Source organism: Octopus sinensis, linkage group LG10, assembly GCF_006345805.1.
Source record: "Octopus sinensis linkage group LG10, ASM634580v1, whole genome shotgun sequence".
Classification (NCBI taxonomy): Eukaryota; Metazoa; Mollusca; class Cephalopoda; order Octopoda; family Octopodidae; genus Octopus; species Octopus sinensis.
In genome coordinates, this window is record NC_043006.1 from 72,729,011 (window position 1) to 72,745,507 (window position 16,497).

At 32.3% G+C, this 16,497-nt stretch overlaps 1 protein-coding gene across 5 annotated transcripts in view; it reads left to right on the forward strand.

Annotated features, from left to right (window-relative positions):
- The window catches only part of LOC115216323 (zinc finger protein ubi-d4), a 64,321-nt gene extending 49,118 nt beyond the window's left edge, over positions 1 to 15,203 (forward strand). For 3 of the 5 annotated variants that reach the window (XM_029785541.2, XM_029785542.2, XM_036506806.1), the window contains 4 exons: positions 4,086 to 4,211; positions 5,721 to 5,833; positions 10,863 to 10,944; positions 11,837 to 15,203. In XM_029785541.2, coding sequence (XP_029641401.1) covers positions 4,086 to 4,211; positions 5,721 to 5,833; positions 10,863 to 10,944; positions 11,837 to 11,904 — 389 coding nt within the window. In that variant the 3' untranslated portion in view covers positions 11,905 to 15,203. Of the gene's footprint in view, positions 1 to 3,486; positions 3,738 to 4,085; positions 4,218 to 5,720; positions 5,834 to 10,862; positions 10,945 to 11,836 lie in introns of those variants that run through there. The other 2 variants (XR_005001036.1, XR_003882068.2) reach the window with 1 other exon arrangement.
- The last annotated feature ends 1,294 nt before the right edge of the window (positions 15,204 to 16,497 follow it).

The following is a 16,497-nucleotide window of genomic DNA, read 5'->3' on the forward strand; positions in this document are numbered from 1 at the left end:
AGAACATATCAAAATACTCATTCATTTGCAGAATAATTTTCTCTTTTAAGAAGTAATTGTTGAATAAGGGTATTATTGCTCCTACCACTGAGATACTTTAATAATTGTTTAAAGCTATATACCCTGTTCATCTTAGCTGTGTTTGTTATTTACCTAAACTTCGATATCTTACCTTTACTAGTTAACCCTTTTGATACTCACCTGAGACTGCTCCTGGCTCTAGAATACAAAATTCCTATTTTTAAAGTGATATAAATTAAAACTTCCCATCAAAATTTCATATTGATTTGTTTTGAAACACCAGTTTAATAAAGATGTTATCTTATTAAATTTTTCATTTTTTTTTTCTCAAAATAATTTTAAAGAAAAGCAATGCATTATGTATACTATTAGTCGGACTGGTGTTTTCATCATGATTAATACTTTCACTCCATTCTGGCAGTTGTCCATACTCCAGCCTTTTTCAGGTGTCTTGTGTCAAACTTGTATCGGAATTTCAAACCTAACCCTTTATTTGATCCACAAGGATACATTGTTTTCATTCTGTTCTCTGCATTTCATGACATTTTTTTCTCTACAGTTGATTTTTTTTTTTGACACCTGAAGAAGGTTGGAGTGCACAATGACCAAAATGTAGTGAAAGCAAGAATCAGAATGAGGACATCAATCCGACTAATGTAAATAGTGTACATAATATAAATTCCTCATCTCAGAAATACAGAATTGCAAAAGCTAAAAAATGTGATAACAAAAGGGTTAAATATTTAAACTCCTCATTAAATAACTAAAAATAAAGTTAGTACACGTAATGCTTTTAATATATTTTTTCAACACATTTCCTTTATTTTTCAAATAACTAAATGCAATATTTAAGAATATATTTATTTTCTAAAAAAAAAAAGAAAATTCACTGTACTCTAGATGTTTTCTATAATCTAATCCTTTGAAACTATCACCATTTGATAAATATTTTTAGAGAGTTTCTTTTATCTTTTAACTGTTTGATTTGTCTCTGTCTCAGATAGTTGCTGTAGTAAACATCTTTTGAGAAACTAAATCTTTTCAAGAGGATTAATTTTCCTAAATGAGTATTTTTTACTCAGATATAAATCATAGTCCAGAAAATCTGTAATGTTCCTCTCTAAGATGCAATATTTATATTTAAATAGTAGATATGCCTGTAAGTTTCCCCTCTACATGCCACCGATGCAAGGACTGACAACAGCTTTGATACTAGTGTCATTACAAGTGTTATTTGCAGAACACATAGAAGCAGAAACAAGGCATCCTGTTCAGTGTGATGTCTTGTCAATTGCACTAATCCATTACTCTTACTCTTGACCTATACAGTATTTATCAACCCTTAAACAGTGAAAGGCAAAGTTTACCTCAGCAGAGTTTGAACTCAGAGTACATAGAGCCAGTACAAATACCATTAGACACTATACCCAGTGCTCTAATGACTGCCAATTCTCTGATTCCTGATGAGAAATAGAAGCCAATTGACTTATGTTTAGAGTCAAAGTGTGTAATAACCAAGAGAAATTCAGCGTTTGAGGTATTCAGTTAAAATTTTTCAGTTGGTAGTTAAATTCTTCCTTTTAGTATTTCACTTCAAATTTAATTCCCTATATCAATAGAGTATGTAAATCAAAACTACTTACTTATTTTGTAAGGGTTTATTAATTTTTTTTTTTAACACCTATTTAATATTTATAAAAGTTTCTTGTAAGATTAGACATCATTTTGCTTTTGAAGTGTTAGAATGTATACAGACATGACAGTAAGTAATCCTTGCAGAATATCTCTTTCATCTTCGATATTTCTTTTGAGATTTTCTTCTTTGTAAAGCTAAAGCTTTATTAAGTTGAAATAATCAATTTTTGCTTATATGCATTCAGTGCTTTTACAATGTTTTTCTTCTTTTTTCTTCTTAATATTTTTTTTTATTTTGCTGTATGACATATGTATATAATATATATATATATGGTTGCCATCTTTTAAACCCTGAGAAAGTTTTGTATAACATATCTTTTAAAGATTTTATATCTAAAATCCGTTGTTTGTTGGGTGATTAAATTCATATTCTTGTGCATGTATTTGTGTAACAATGCCTAACTAACTGCAGTGTTCATCAAATTTAAACTATCTCCTCCTCTCTTTCTGCATATAATATCTTGTACTAATCCATCTTCCTCACCCTTCAGTTGTCTTTTACTCTTTTATTACACATACATTAACGTGTATGTGTGCACACGTCATTTTGATTTTACCTTAAAAACTGGTATATGCCACTTCACCAGTCTCTTTAATATTTACTGGCTGTTAACTTATAATGTCTCATATTAGTGCAATAGTAAAAGCTAGCAGTATAGTCTGGCTATTGTAAGTAACAAGCTGGGATACTATTATATTTATCTAAGCATATAAAATATCTGTGCATGTCAAGTTTATGGTTAATGATTTAGTTAGTAAAATCTCTTGTATCATTAAAACCTTCCTTGTAAGTCTCACACATTTCTCTTGCGCTGTCACCTCATCTTTTATTTGGTGAGTGGCTATTGTGATGTATTGATTACAAAATGTTTACCTAAGTGTACCATCAGAATCCCTAGGCTAAAAGTAAACCATAGTTACTTCACCAGGCTGCAAGTAGAGTAGTCAGAACCTGCTTACCAGCTTCTTTCATTCCAAATTCTTATTCCAACTATTCCCCTGTCTAGTATTGAATGTCTTTGGCAATATTCTTTCTTAGATACCTGCCTCCCCTGTTTTCTTTGTTTTCTTTTATAATTCAGTATTTTTTCTTACATTTTTTACAACCTGCTTTCATAATATTAATTTAAGACAGAAGATTCATAAATATAAAAAAAAAATTGAAGAAAAATATTAATACAAATTGGATCAATTTTAAAGACTATTTTAAAAATAAAGTTTTGGTCGTTTTAAATTTAAAAAAAAAAGTCATCCTGATAAACAAAAATATTTACTATGCATATTTCTGCTTTTAATACTACTGAAAACAATAATATACTATATAGCACTGTTCTTATATGGACGAAATAAAATGCTTTTGAAAAGAGAGAAAGAGAGAGAGAGAAAGATAAAAGTGATTCCAAAAGAAATATTTTAATAACAGAAAAAAATTGGCAATTATAGTAATTGGAAATATCTTATTTCTATCAATCTATTATTAAAGTATACAAATTTTTGTAATTTTTCTTTCTGTCTTTCTTTATAACTTTTTCTTCAGTTTCAATATTTAAAATAAAACAATCCACACATTTTTCTTAATTTTATTTTAAACTATTAAAATAAATATTAAAAAAAAAATGTTTATTTTATTTTTGTTTTTGTTTTGTTATTTTTTGTTTCCTCTCTAATTCATAAGTCTACAAATCTTGTTGTATGTAAACTGAGCCGGGGCCACCAACCTAGAATCTGAACGTCTTCTTGCCGTTTCATATTTCCCTCTTCTACTGACAGGAAGACACACGGTGTGGATGCATGGTGGCAGCCTTCACACGAGACACGCAGACTCACCCTCTCTGTTTATTTGCAAATTCCTCGTGGGCTCAGGCGAAGAGTGTGGCCGATGCTTTGCCTCTCAGTATCAACTGCAGAAGCATAAAAGCATTGAAAATCACCACCAAAAGAGAGGGCGGCCCAAGAAAAACTGAAAATCTACTTTCCCAATGGGGGCCCAAAATGTTCATTAATGAGGCTGTTTTGAAAAGGTGCGAAGCTATTTCAAATTTTTTGTTAGTTTGGATAAGTGCTGGTGAACAATATCTTACCTTTATATAAACAATATGCAGATACATATTTGAATTTATCATTAAAAGCAGTTATAATTGATAATTTCTGGATGAATTTTTTTAAGCAAGGAAATTGATAGCACAATAATTCTAAACTTATCTGTTCTGTAACTGCTTTCTTGCTTGCAGCCTGGGTGTAATGGTGGCAGGGTTAACATAGATGGGATTCTAGTTTGCCATGTTGTGTAGTGTTGTGCTTTCTTCAGTTACATCCCACTGTCTTCAAGCATTTAGTTTTTTTTATTTTTGTTTTTGTTAATCTTTCAGCAAAATCTATTGATGGCAAAGTGGCTCCAAATAATTACTGTGATTTCTGCCTCGGAGACTCACAAGAGAACAAGAAGACGCGTCAGCCAGAAGGCCTAGTATCCTGCAGTGATTGTGGACGATCAGGTAAAGGCTTTCATTCATTTAACTTTTCTTACATCCAGTATCTTAATCTTTACTTTGGGTACCATTTATATGTGTTTGTTTTTCCGTTGACAAAAAGAATTTTACAATGAACTGAAGGATTACGCAATACTTTTTATGAAATATTAATTTTTTTACAGGAAGAGTAATTACAGTGACTTTGAAGTTTTGGCCTGTTATCTTTCTACAAACTGTCAGATGAAAGACAGCAAGCCAAAACTTTGAAGTCATTGTCTTCACTCTTTGTGTAAGAGTATAATATACTCTTGAGGAGTATATGTGTTGAGGAAACTTGTTGTTAGACTCCTTGCAGCAGTTAAGTGATTTGACAAGAAACTTTGCAATTTTAAGTTTGGTTTTAGTATCAGAGTTTTGTGTATTTGCAACAAAAATCTAAGTCCTGTTTGTTGATTATTTGGCAAAAGATATTTGGAAATATTGAAAGTCTGCCTTCTTAACACCAGCTCCTTTTAGTCACCTCTTATGACATGCAGGGATAAGTACAGTTTATAGTTGAGTGTCATAAAACAGAACTAAAAGGGCTGGTATCAGGAAGAGTATTTGGTTGTTAAACTGTGCCAAAACTTCCAGTCCCAACCCATGCCAGTTTGGAAGAACAGGCGTGAAAATGATGGTAGTTAAACCTATTATTTTCTTATGTTGTTTCAACATATAATTATGTGATGATATAAGCTATAATTTAGATCATACTATTACATTAATGTAATCTTGAAATACATTAATGAACATTGTTTAAAACTATATCATGAGACAAATCTGTGAACCAAGGAAATATATATCCATGTGATGTGAAAATATTCTATATTATTAAGCTTATTTACTGGGTGATTTAATTTACTAAATATTTGAAATCTAGCTTTGACAGACTAGGACAGGAGCTGTATTTTATTGGTTTTGTTCATGCATAGGAAAAAATATTAAAAATTACTATGTTGCTTTTTAGTAAGCTAATAAACAATTTTATATACCTCTGTCTTCCTCCATAAATACAAAAACAAATACACAGCCCAACAGTTACTGAGCAAAATTGTAAAAACCCTATAATATTTATCTCAATTACATATTTAGTACATATAAGGAAACATTTTAAGGAAGCTTGGTTTTAAATTCTGTACCAAAACAACTATTTTGGCTGCATCTTCTCTTCCATTGCTGTTATAGATCCTTCATGGTGTATCATTATAGTTTCGACATTTACAATTTTGCCCCCCATCCAAATGTTACAATTATATTTCATACTCTCTTTCTCAGAGCTCTGATACTGTTTGCAATTGTAAGTATAACAACTTGCCATTAACACTCCTCTTTAGGTTATTTATTACTCAGAATTTTTTTTTCTCTTTTTATCATTATTATTAAAAGAAAGTTTATATTTTAATTGCTTGGCTACAAATGCTCATGAAAATTACATTAATTTTCTTGCTTGAGCTTTACAATTTCTTCCAATCCATTTTGTTTGTCTTGATCCAGGGCATCCATCCTGCCTGCAGTTTACTCCAAACATGATTATATCCGTGAAGAAATATCCTTGGCAATGTATCGAATGCAAGTCTTGTGGTCTCTGTGGGACATCCGATAATGATGTAAGCATATGTTTGCTTTTCTTTTTTTATTTCTTTTTTTTTTATTACTTATATATATATTTCTTTGAAAATCTATTTGCATCTTCTTAGTGCTGTTGCTACTATAGCTTCTATTGCCACTGTTTTGATTTGTTGTATGGTTAAAAAAAAAAGATTTGAGAAATTTGCATTTAAGAAAATTCACATTTCATGTCCTTAGAGGATTGTTGCTTAGATTTTTCCCCCATTAACCAGATTTAAATAAACTTAAATTAACAGAACTGTTTTTAATTACCAGTGGAAATTTCTGACTTGTGACTGAAATCGAAGGATTCAAAGTAACTCTCATTTTGTTACATTAATTTTTCATAGCATGTATTGTTTTCCAGGTTAAACTGTTTTAAGAATTAATTTTTGTTTTGTCTTATTCTGTCAGATTTGTACAAATATATCAACACTGTTATTACTATAAGAAATGTTATGGGAATTGACCAAGAAATGATATGTATTTATTGTGAGTGTTACACCTGTTGTTTAGCCCCAAGTCATCCTTGATTGAATAGACTTCCATTTTTGTACTTCAAGGACTCCTGCTACATTGTTCGATGTATCTGTCCTTTTTAAAGATGGTAGGGTATGATTTGACAGATTTGTGACTATGTAAGGTATTGATTCTCAATCACAGGTAAATTTACTCGTCGGGGTAAATATTTATGTGGTAAAGGATACATATATCATACTTTATCCTATATTAGTAATCCACAAGGTTTATTAAAAATTTATTTTGGTGAATAATGAAAACATGATAAGTTGTGATGTTTTCTGTTATATTGATTGTATTTTTGCATGGGATTAAGCTGAAGGTGGTAAATGAGAGAGGAACAGTTAAGAATCACTGCCATGGAGTTTTCCTGATTTGGCTTGTAGGAAACCTGTTTTCCAGCATCGCAGTGAGTTAGATGCTAATTATAGGGGCAATCTAAATGATAGGACATTGGTTTGATCCTAATCTCATGAACTACAGTGTTCCATATCTGCTTTCTTGGTACCTATGAGTCACTATAAAAATCTATCTAAAGTACTAAATTTTTTGAAATGATGCAGTTTCTTTTTACTTTTAAACTTTGATTTACACCAAATTACTAAAAATATTAGCTGCTAACATCTAAAAAAAAAACATTCTCAAACATTTCTGTTTATCCAAATTTATGTCAAAGTATTAACAATCATGTATTATTGGATAAGGCAATGTGAGTTATCTGTGGAATGATATATTTTTAATGAGATGTAACTTATATATAACATATTGGATATGAGGATTAATGACCTGTAAAATTCTTATGGACATTAGATTATCAAATAATATTGCATATATATATACTCAGGTGAAATAAATAGCTGATTTGTCGTGTGTGGGTGTTATAGATACCAGCTTGGAGAACATTTTGTCAGTAAAACTGTTTTGTCTTGCAGTTAGCTTTCCCATTTATTACTTGTCTCTACCATGGTCACTGTTAATTATTTTTAAATTAGTTAATAGCGATAATTTATATTTAGTAGGCATCCCTGCAGTTCTAGATTGGTGCTTTGCAATATACACAAATGATAGAACTGTCAAGAGCACGTGTGAAGTGTAATACACACACACAAACACACACAAGCACAACAAGCATCTCCAGTTATATTCTCCTAGTCTTTTACTTTATAAAGCCACTCTGTGTTCATTCAACAGAACCCTATTTACTTCTCTCATCATAAAAGACCTGCAGTAACAGACAATGCTTCACTAAGTGGGGTTCAGTAAGAAAGATCTTCAGAGTTGTCACCATACTGATGAAGATTAAACTCAATACTGCATTCTATATCTAATTTAATAAATTAATTAAAAACGCATGTGTTCCCGCCTCCCCCCCAAGAAATAGCCATTTAGAAAATTATAGTTCTCACCTGTAAGGATATAATTTCAATTAATTAAGATTTCTGGGTTTTCCACATCAAGTATGCTAGTGTCCACTAAAAACTAGATTTAGGTGGTTAATGGCAAGAGCTGGCATTGTTTATTTTGTTTTGAACTTAGCTTTCATGTCAGATACAACACCTGATAAAGTGTGACCTTGTATTCTTGCAGACCAATCTGTTTTTGATGTAATCAGGTTTGCAACAGCATGGATCAAGAAACTGCAGGATATTTGCTGTAGGTATTGTAAAACTGAGAACAACTGTGACCATGGGTAGCACATTTTAACACATCTAGCACTGACCCACAACTCCAGCTAATTACCGGCAAGCTTTTGTGACCCACCAAATTCGCTTTACTTCAATCTAAATCTAATCTTAACAACTGCACTTATTATTAATACATGCATTATCTTTTTTCAGAGACTGTTTATATCTAGACTTAGTTATCATCTTCATTAGTGTTTACCAATTCTTTAGCTATCAATTTAGCCTTTCACTATTTACACCTATCACTATTTCACCAATCACTAACATGCTGGTTACTGGTTGTTACTATTAGCCACACTACATCAAACTTCATATTTAGAGCTTTGTTAGCTTCAAAATTTCATTTACTATATTCAGATTAATATTTTCTCAGTTTTTGTTGTTAAATATTTTCTCCATTAGAAATGTCCAAAGTTGTCTTGCAGAGTAGAAATTCAAAAATATTTTCTGATATATATATATATATATATCTGTTCCTATTTCCTGAAAATATGTACAGTTCTCTGCAAACTTTAAGATCTTTTCTGACTAGCAGTGAATTATAGGATAAAGACATATAAACAAGTTGATATTGAATAAAATAGTTTCCTAATTCATAAATAAAAATAAATAATATTACTTTGTCATGAAATAAGCCACAATGGATGTGAAATTAAACTGCTGAATTATAATAGCTTTACAGCACATGCTGAAATAAGAAAAGAATCTGAGCATATTTGTAAATTCTGAATAAATATTGGCTTCTATTGTATACCAGCAGTATTATAGAAGATTTTAGTTGAATTGATTTTAATGAGATGTAAGGAACAAGGGTGGTATTGCTGTTTTCTGTTAGGTTGGTTTTGTCAATAAGGCTACTCTAGCATCTGGTTTAATCAAAGTATTACCAAGTAGTATCTTTTAGAAAATTCTTTATAGAAAACTTATGTCAAAATAGGTGCATGTGTGGCTATATGGTTGAAAAGCTTGTTTCCTAGCCATGTGGTCTCAGGGTTCTGTTCCACAGTGCGGCACTTTGGGCACGTGTCTTTTACTATTGTCTGTGGTTGACCAAAGCCTTGCATGTGGAGTTAATAGGCAGAGGCTGATAGGGGTCCGTTGTGTGTTTTTGTGTTTACCCTTGTCTAGACATCACATGATGGTTGTAAATGAGCATCATTGTCTTGCAAGCGAGGTTGTTCATTTCCCGTCTTCCACGAAAAACACGTCTAGTTACTGGAAAATATTGCCTTTCTTGGAAATAGATGTGGGTTATCAACAGAAAGAGCATTTGACCATAGAAAATCTACCTCAACAAATTCTTTCTGACCCATACAAACAATGAAAAGTGGACATTATTAAATGGATGATGTATGTTAACTCAAAAATAATTTCTTTCCTTGCAAATGAATTTTTTTCTGCAGTGGGCAAAAGCTCAGACTAATGGCAAAGTTAGTCATTTTCACATTATGTTGAAGTTGGTTTCTAATGACATACGAGATACAGTGAAGCCCATATTTTTCTAGTCCCCAAATTAAATAGCTGTACTGTTTCAGTTTATTTTATTATTAGATTTATTAAACAACAAAAAAGATGAGGACAAATATCCGTCAAATGTAAATAATAAACAAAAAGAATTGCTTGTTATGAAGGAAATTTGAAGTGTTCTTATTCACATTGAGCAATATTATAACATGAACCAAATAGCCAAATCATTTCATCATTTATGTGTAAAATCTTTTGATAAGCCTGTAATCTGTAAATAGCTCTATTATAAATATGTTTAATTATTTTCTAATTAGTTGTCATTTAAATGAATTATATGTTCTTTGGCTTTCTAAGTTTCATTCCATTATTTTCCCAAATTTTTGTTTTGCATTGTTTCATGTGGAGACTTTTACTATTTCATACGCACACACACAAGGTGGTTTCAAAAAGTCTCCAAACTAGTCCTGTAGCATGCCAACAGATGGCAGCACACACTTGTATGTGCACTGAAAGCTAGCAGTGACCTTCATGAGGCAGTGTGACCAGTGATGTCATTGGGTTTACTTCACAAATATGTGTTTTTGTGATCACATGTATGCTGTAGTCTGCAATTTTTTTCATGGATAGGAACAAAGAGCCAACATGAAATTTTGTATTAAACTTGGGAAGTCTGCTACAGAGACATTGAACATGCTTCAGTAAGCTTATGGAAATGAGGCATTGGATTGTACACAATGTTTCAAGAGGCCTGGGTGCTTCAAAAGTAGAAGAATGTCCCTAGAAGACCTGCCATGAGTGTCACCCCCAGAAATTTGGTTTTGTGCATCGAGAATTTGTCCCCCAGAGCTAGACCACCAATTGAGAGTTGTACTGCGATGTTTTTAAGTGTTTAATGAAGGACATCCAGTGAAAGCGACTGGATCTGTGGACTACAAAGAATTGGATTTTTCACAACAACAATGCATCCTGTCACCAAGCTCGTCTTACTTGTGAGTTTCTTGCCAAAAACAACATGGTATCACTTCTGCACCTGCCCTATTTACCAAATTTAGCATCTGCAGGCTTCCATCTTTTCTTCAAGATGAAAATGCAACTCAAAGGTACTGTTTTAACACCGTTGTCGAGATCCAGAGTGAATCACAGAAGGTCCTTGACCTACTTACAGGAAAACAACGTCCAGGCCGGATTCCAAAAGTGGCAGGAACACTGGGACTGGTGTAAAAAGTTATTTTTTATTATGCATAACTACTCCTGGAACCTTTTGATACCACCTTGTGTGTGTGTGTGTGTGTATATGTATGTATGTTACGTATATATATATAAAATTAATTTTCCTTTCTTTTCTTTCTCCTATTAGGAACAGCTTCTGTTCTGTGATGACTGTGACCGAGGCTATCATATGTATTGCTTGACTCCTCAGTTATCGGAACCACCTGAGGGTAATATAACTATATACATATATGCATTATGTACTGAAACACATTGCCTATTTGCACTTACTTCCTCAGAAAAAAATTGTCCTTCCAAAATATTCTTCCTGTTAGTCACTGACTTTGATACTAACACAGAACATTTATTCATGTTAACTAAGATTCATTTTATAATGTTAAGTGGAGTAGACAAGAGTAAAGAACGTACTTTCAGATTCACATAATGAAGTTTTAAGCATCTCACATGTATGTATGTAGCATCTCGCATGTATGTATGTGAGATACATACATGTATCTCACATGTATGTAAGTAACATTTATTCATGTTAACTAAGATTCATTTTATAATGTTAAGTGGAGTAGACGAGAGTAAAGAACTCACTTTCAGATTTATATAATGAAGTTTTAAGCATTTCACATGTATGTAGGCAGATACACACATGCATAACTTTTAAAAAACAAAAATTACCATTTCATTATTGAATTTTAAGTAGTGCTTATTTTAGATAATCTGTAATAAGATACTTAAAATTGTGTGTGTGTACTTATATCATCCTCATCACTTAGCATAGGTTGGAAGGTTTAACTAGAGCTAGCAAGCTGGAGAGCTGTATCATGTTCCAGCCTGATTTGACTTGGTTTCTATGGCTGGATGCCCTTCCTAATACTTATCACTTTACATAGTATACTGGGTGATTTTAATGTGGCACTAGCACCTGTGTTATTATGTGGCACCAGCACAGATGCTACTTACGTGGCACTGGCATGGGTGCTTTTACATGGCACCAACATGGATGCTTTTTCTCTCTTTGTTTTCATTGAAAACTATCATGTGTATTGTATTTTGATTATCAAATAAGTTCTATATTCTGATCTTTCTTACATTTATCTTTCGTTACAGGTAGTTGGAGTTGCCACTTGTGCATAGAGGAATTCCACGGAGGTAAAAAGCCCGAGGGCATGCAATGATGATGTGGATGCCAAGCAGTGCTGTGCATCGGACCATTTGTGTTCCTTCTCACCTGTTGACCAGTGCGTGGAGGAGGAGGCATGCTACATTCATTACTTTTGCTGTCTTTGTCTGGAGTTCACCTCTCCTAGATTACCGGGAAGAGCGATGTATCTAGCAGACTCAACTGCTGCAGCTGCTGCCTTAACTCATTTGAATTTTTTTTCAGTAGTTATTAGGAAAAACTTTTGAATTCTTTCCTGTAACCAAAAACCTTAACATATTTTTGTATATGTAAAACAAAAATTTCAAAATATCAAACAAAAAAAAAAAAGACAACAACAGTGTCCCAATTGAGGTAGGGCTAAATTTTATTCCAACAGTTACCTACATTTTTTTCCCCCCGTTAAATGTAATATGTATGCTGCTAATGGTAATTATCTTACTGATATACTTCAAAATAATCATAATGAGTATAAGAATCTCAACAACAACAACAACACAAACAACAAAAAAAAACTTCTGCTAATGTTGCCTAAAGAAAAAAAATCTGATACAGCACTATTGTAGACAATTGATTCCTGTAGTAGTAACAGTAGTAAATATCAAAGTCAATAGCATGCACATGCCCACATGGTTCTTCTGAAACTGATAGTAGTACAGCACTATAAGACTTGAAGAGGAGAAGCTGTGCTTGCCTACACAAGCAAACATGTGCAATGATATTTTGGATATAACTTTAACAATAGTCGTATTTTGTTTGCATTGGCTGCTAGTATCATTTAGTAGTTGTGTTGGCTACTTGAGGGGGTGACTGTGTGCGTGTGTGTGTGCACAAGCAGTAGATACCATTTAGCCAGTTAGACTTCTTGAATATATTGTCTTCATTATATTTATATCATGGTTTTCATTTTTTTTTTATCATTTAATGCAACTGTTATCTTTGGACAATATTTTAAAATTTAATTACCATAAAGAATTTAGTAAAGACTAGTTTAAGAAGTATTATGTGTAAATCTAAAGAACTTTGAATTGGACATTTTACTTCCTTCAAAAGAATTTTGTTCTGATTAGATGTAATAATTTAAACATTTTATTGAAATAAGCTTCGGTCTTTAAATATTTGAGTTTGAAATGTGTTTAGTGAGAATATTATACATTAGCCTTCTCTCTTCTCATTTCTGTCCCCTTTCTTGTCTGTCTCAGTCAAAAGTACCGCTTCTTGCTTAATAGTTTAATGATGTCCAATTAGGTGCTGGCTGCTATAAAAGTAAAATGAAGACGACAAAGGCAACAGTGCAGATATATTAGGTTGCTGCGAAGCATATGTACTGTTGTGCCTTACCAGTTATTGAATTGGCCTGTGACTGCCAGCGACACGCTATATGGAATAACCAGTTTTAGATTATTTTTGTTACCCTTTACATTTGTTATATTGAGCTATAAATATGGAATTATATTTAAAGTTGAATAGATAAATTTCACTTAGTATGGACAAAGATTACTATTTGGAAATTAGTTTTTACACAAGTGAGACAAACAAGGATGAGATTATTTTTCTAAAAATAAAAACCAAGAAAAATATTTAAAATTTATTGGATAAAGCATTTCTTTTTTTTTTTTTTTTACCTTTAAATATAAATCTATGCAAGACTTTAATGTTTCAAAACTCACAATTTGTTTTTGAAAGTCTCTTATTATTATTAAGTCAAACAGACTTTCTTAGATTGAAATAAGTTTAAAGTTAATAGAGCTGTTAGTAAAACTTATTGTACCAGTTTTGACTCTGAGCATTTAACGAGATATTTAAATATATATAGAGGGAGAGACACATCTATATTATTTCATATCTGAGATTTCAACCTGTCTTTAGTCTCCTGCATTAATTCCATCTTTCTGAATGGAATTTTAAGTAGAATTATCAATATTTTCTTTTCTTATTGATATTTTCTTTCAAGTTAAACAAATGTTGTATATGTGTGTGCATGTGTGTGGTTTATCTACCTCTTATCAGAATATACAGAACTCAGTTTAAAAGAATGATGTAAAACAATTTTTAAAATGTTCATCAAAATTTTAATTTAAATAATAGTAATAATCATTATCATCATAATAATAATAATAATGTGGTCATAGAAATTTTTTTTTCATATGTTCATATTTATTGAATTTAACATTATTCTTAAATGTTTATTTAAATTTTGGCTTTGATGCTCTTTGCATGCCATATTACTCCTTTTCACATCTTTAAAATCAAGCAGCTCGTTTTGGATTAATTCAGTGTTGTAGGTTTCCTTTATAAGTATCTACCTCTCAGTTTTAAAAAGCTGGTTTGAAGCCATTATCTGTATTAAAATTAATTCCTGCTGATATCAAAACAATGTCATTCTTTCTACATAAATATTAGGAGTCTTGGGAGAAGACTTGGTTACATCAACCATTTGGTAAAGATACACTTTAGCTTATGAAAAAACATATAATGGTATAAATTCAGCTGAAGAAAGCCATTATTGGCATGTTTATGTATTTGTTACTCACCACTAGTCCCCTGTTTATAGATTGGTACTAACAGGGTCGGTGCTATGCACTTGGAAAACCAAGAGATTACTTAAGATGTTAAAATCTAAATTCTGAACTGTTTGGATGTAATTTCTTAATCTAGCTAAAAGTACAGATTTTTTTCAAAGAACATAAAGAAAACAAAAAAAAAAGAGAGAGAGAGATTATGATAACTTTTTTTTGGTAAATCCTAGTCTTACTATTCATATCTGTCAACAGATATGGATGCTGTAGTTGTTTAAACAATGTTTTAGCAGTATCAGAAATAAAATAATCTTCAGCTGAACAATTGTATGTATGCTACATATTTATAAGCTACTACTCTTGGCTGTATTGGCCAAACAGCTGCACTTCGTAGCACTGGCCTGGGGCACCGAATACTCTAACTCCGGCTCTGTGTTTCATGCTAAACATTCTTTAAATGTATCAGTATCTGGTATTGTTTTCAATTTGAAATAAATCAAATTCTTTTTCTTTTTATCTCAGACCCCCCACCCCCTAATCCACACTTATATCTTTCTGTTAAACTGAGTTCTTCTTTTTTAAAATTCTAAATTTTCCCCTCACACTTGCCTATTGGTGCTATTTTCCTCAACAGTTACACACTCACATATAAGACACTGAATCATGACAGTTACCTTCAAAAGCTAAAGTTTTGTTGCTTTTTTTCCTATGTAAAGGTTTTTTTCCCATTCCAATCTGACACACTTCAGACTTGTAAAAGAACAAACAAAAGAAATAAAATTTTCTCTAGCTCTAACATTTGGTTTCCTTTTCTCTTTCAATAACTGTTGATCAAATCTGCTTTAACATTTTTGCTACATGTTTATCTCTCATGTTTTAATTGTTTCAGTCATTGGACCGAGGCCCTGTTGGGGCACTCTCTTGAAGAATTTTAGTCAAACAAATCAACCCCAGTATTTTTTAAAAGTCTGGTACTTACTCTTCTCTTTTGCTAAACCACTAAGTGACAGGGACATAAACAAACCAACACCAGTTGTCAAGTGGTGTGAGGGGATAAACACCGACACAAAAAGACACATACGCACGATAGGCTTCCACACAATTTATGCCTACAAAATTCATTCATAGGGGTGTTGGTCAACCTGGGGCTATAGTAGAAGGTACTCACCCAAGGTGTTACACATTGGCACTGAACCCAAAACAACATGGTGACAAAGCAAGTTTCTTTGCCACATAGTCATAACCTACACCTATATATATGTGTAATTTTTATAATTTAATGCCATAATTGTTAAAATGGAATTTATCTTGGTTTCTTACTTTGCCATTTTTCAAGCTGTGTTTCATCAGGTTAAAAAATGGTAAAATTAATATTTCAACCAGGAAACCCTGGGTTGCTGTATTTCACAAGACTTCTAGTTTTCATAGGTGATCAAGTGGTATTCTTACTTGTTGAAACCCAACCACATAGTAAAAAATCTTATATAGAGTTATCCAAGGTTATGCACCAACAAAGCCAAAGCCTTGTGGACATCTTTGAAAGAGATCACACTTTTACTTGTTTCAGTCATTGGATTGTAGCCATCTTGAAGAGTTTGGTTGAACAAATTGACCTTGGTACCTTTTTTTTTTTTTAATAATTATAATTTTACTAGTCACTTTTGCTGAACTGCTAGGTTATGGGGACAGGAACAAACCAACATTTGTCAAGTGTTGGAGAACAAACACAAAGACAAACATATATACAGTTTTGGCTCAGGGTTCCACATTGGGACTGAATCCAAATGTAAAGTGAGCTTTTTAACCACACGGCTATGCCTACACTGTGAAGTCACGTGGCTAAGTAGTTAGGGAATTCAGCTCATGATTGCAAGGTTGTGAGTTTGATTCTTGGTGGCAGTGCATTGTGTCCTAGAGTAAGGCACTTTATTTCATGTTGCTTCAGTCCATTCAGCTGGCAAAAATGGGTTGTGTCTGTATTTCAAAAGGGCAGCCAAGTCACATTCAGTATCACGCTGAATCTCCTTGAGAACTACATTAATTTGCGAGGTAAGTGTTACAAACAATGGAGATTAACCTGGGTGCATCAT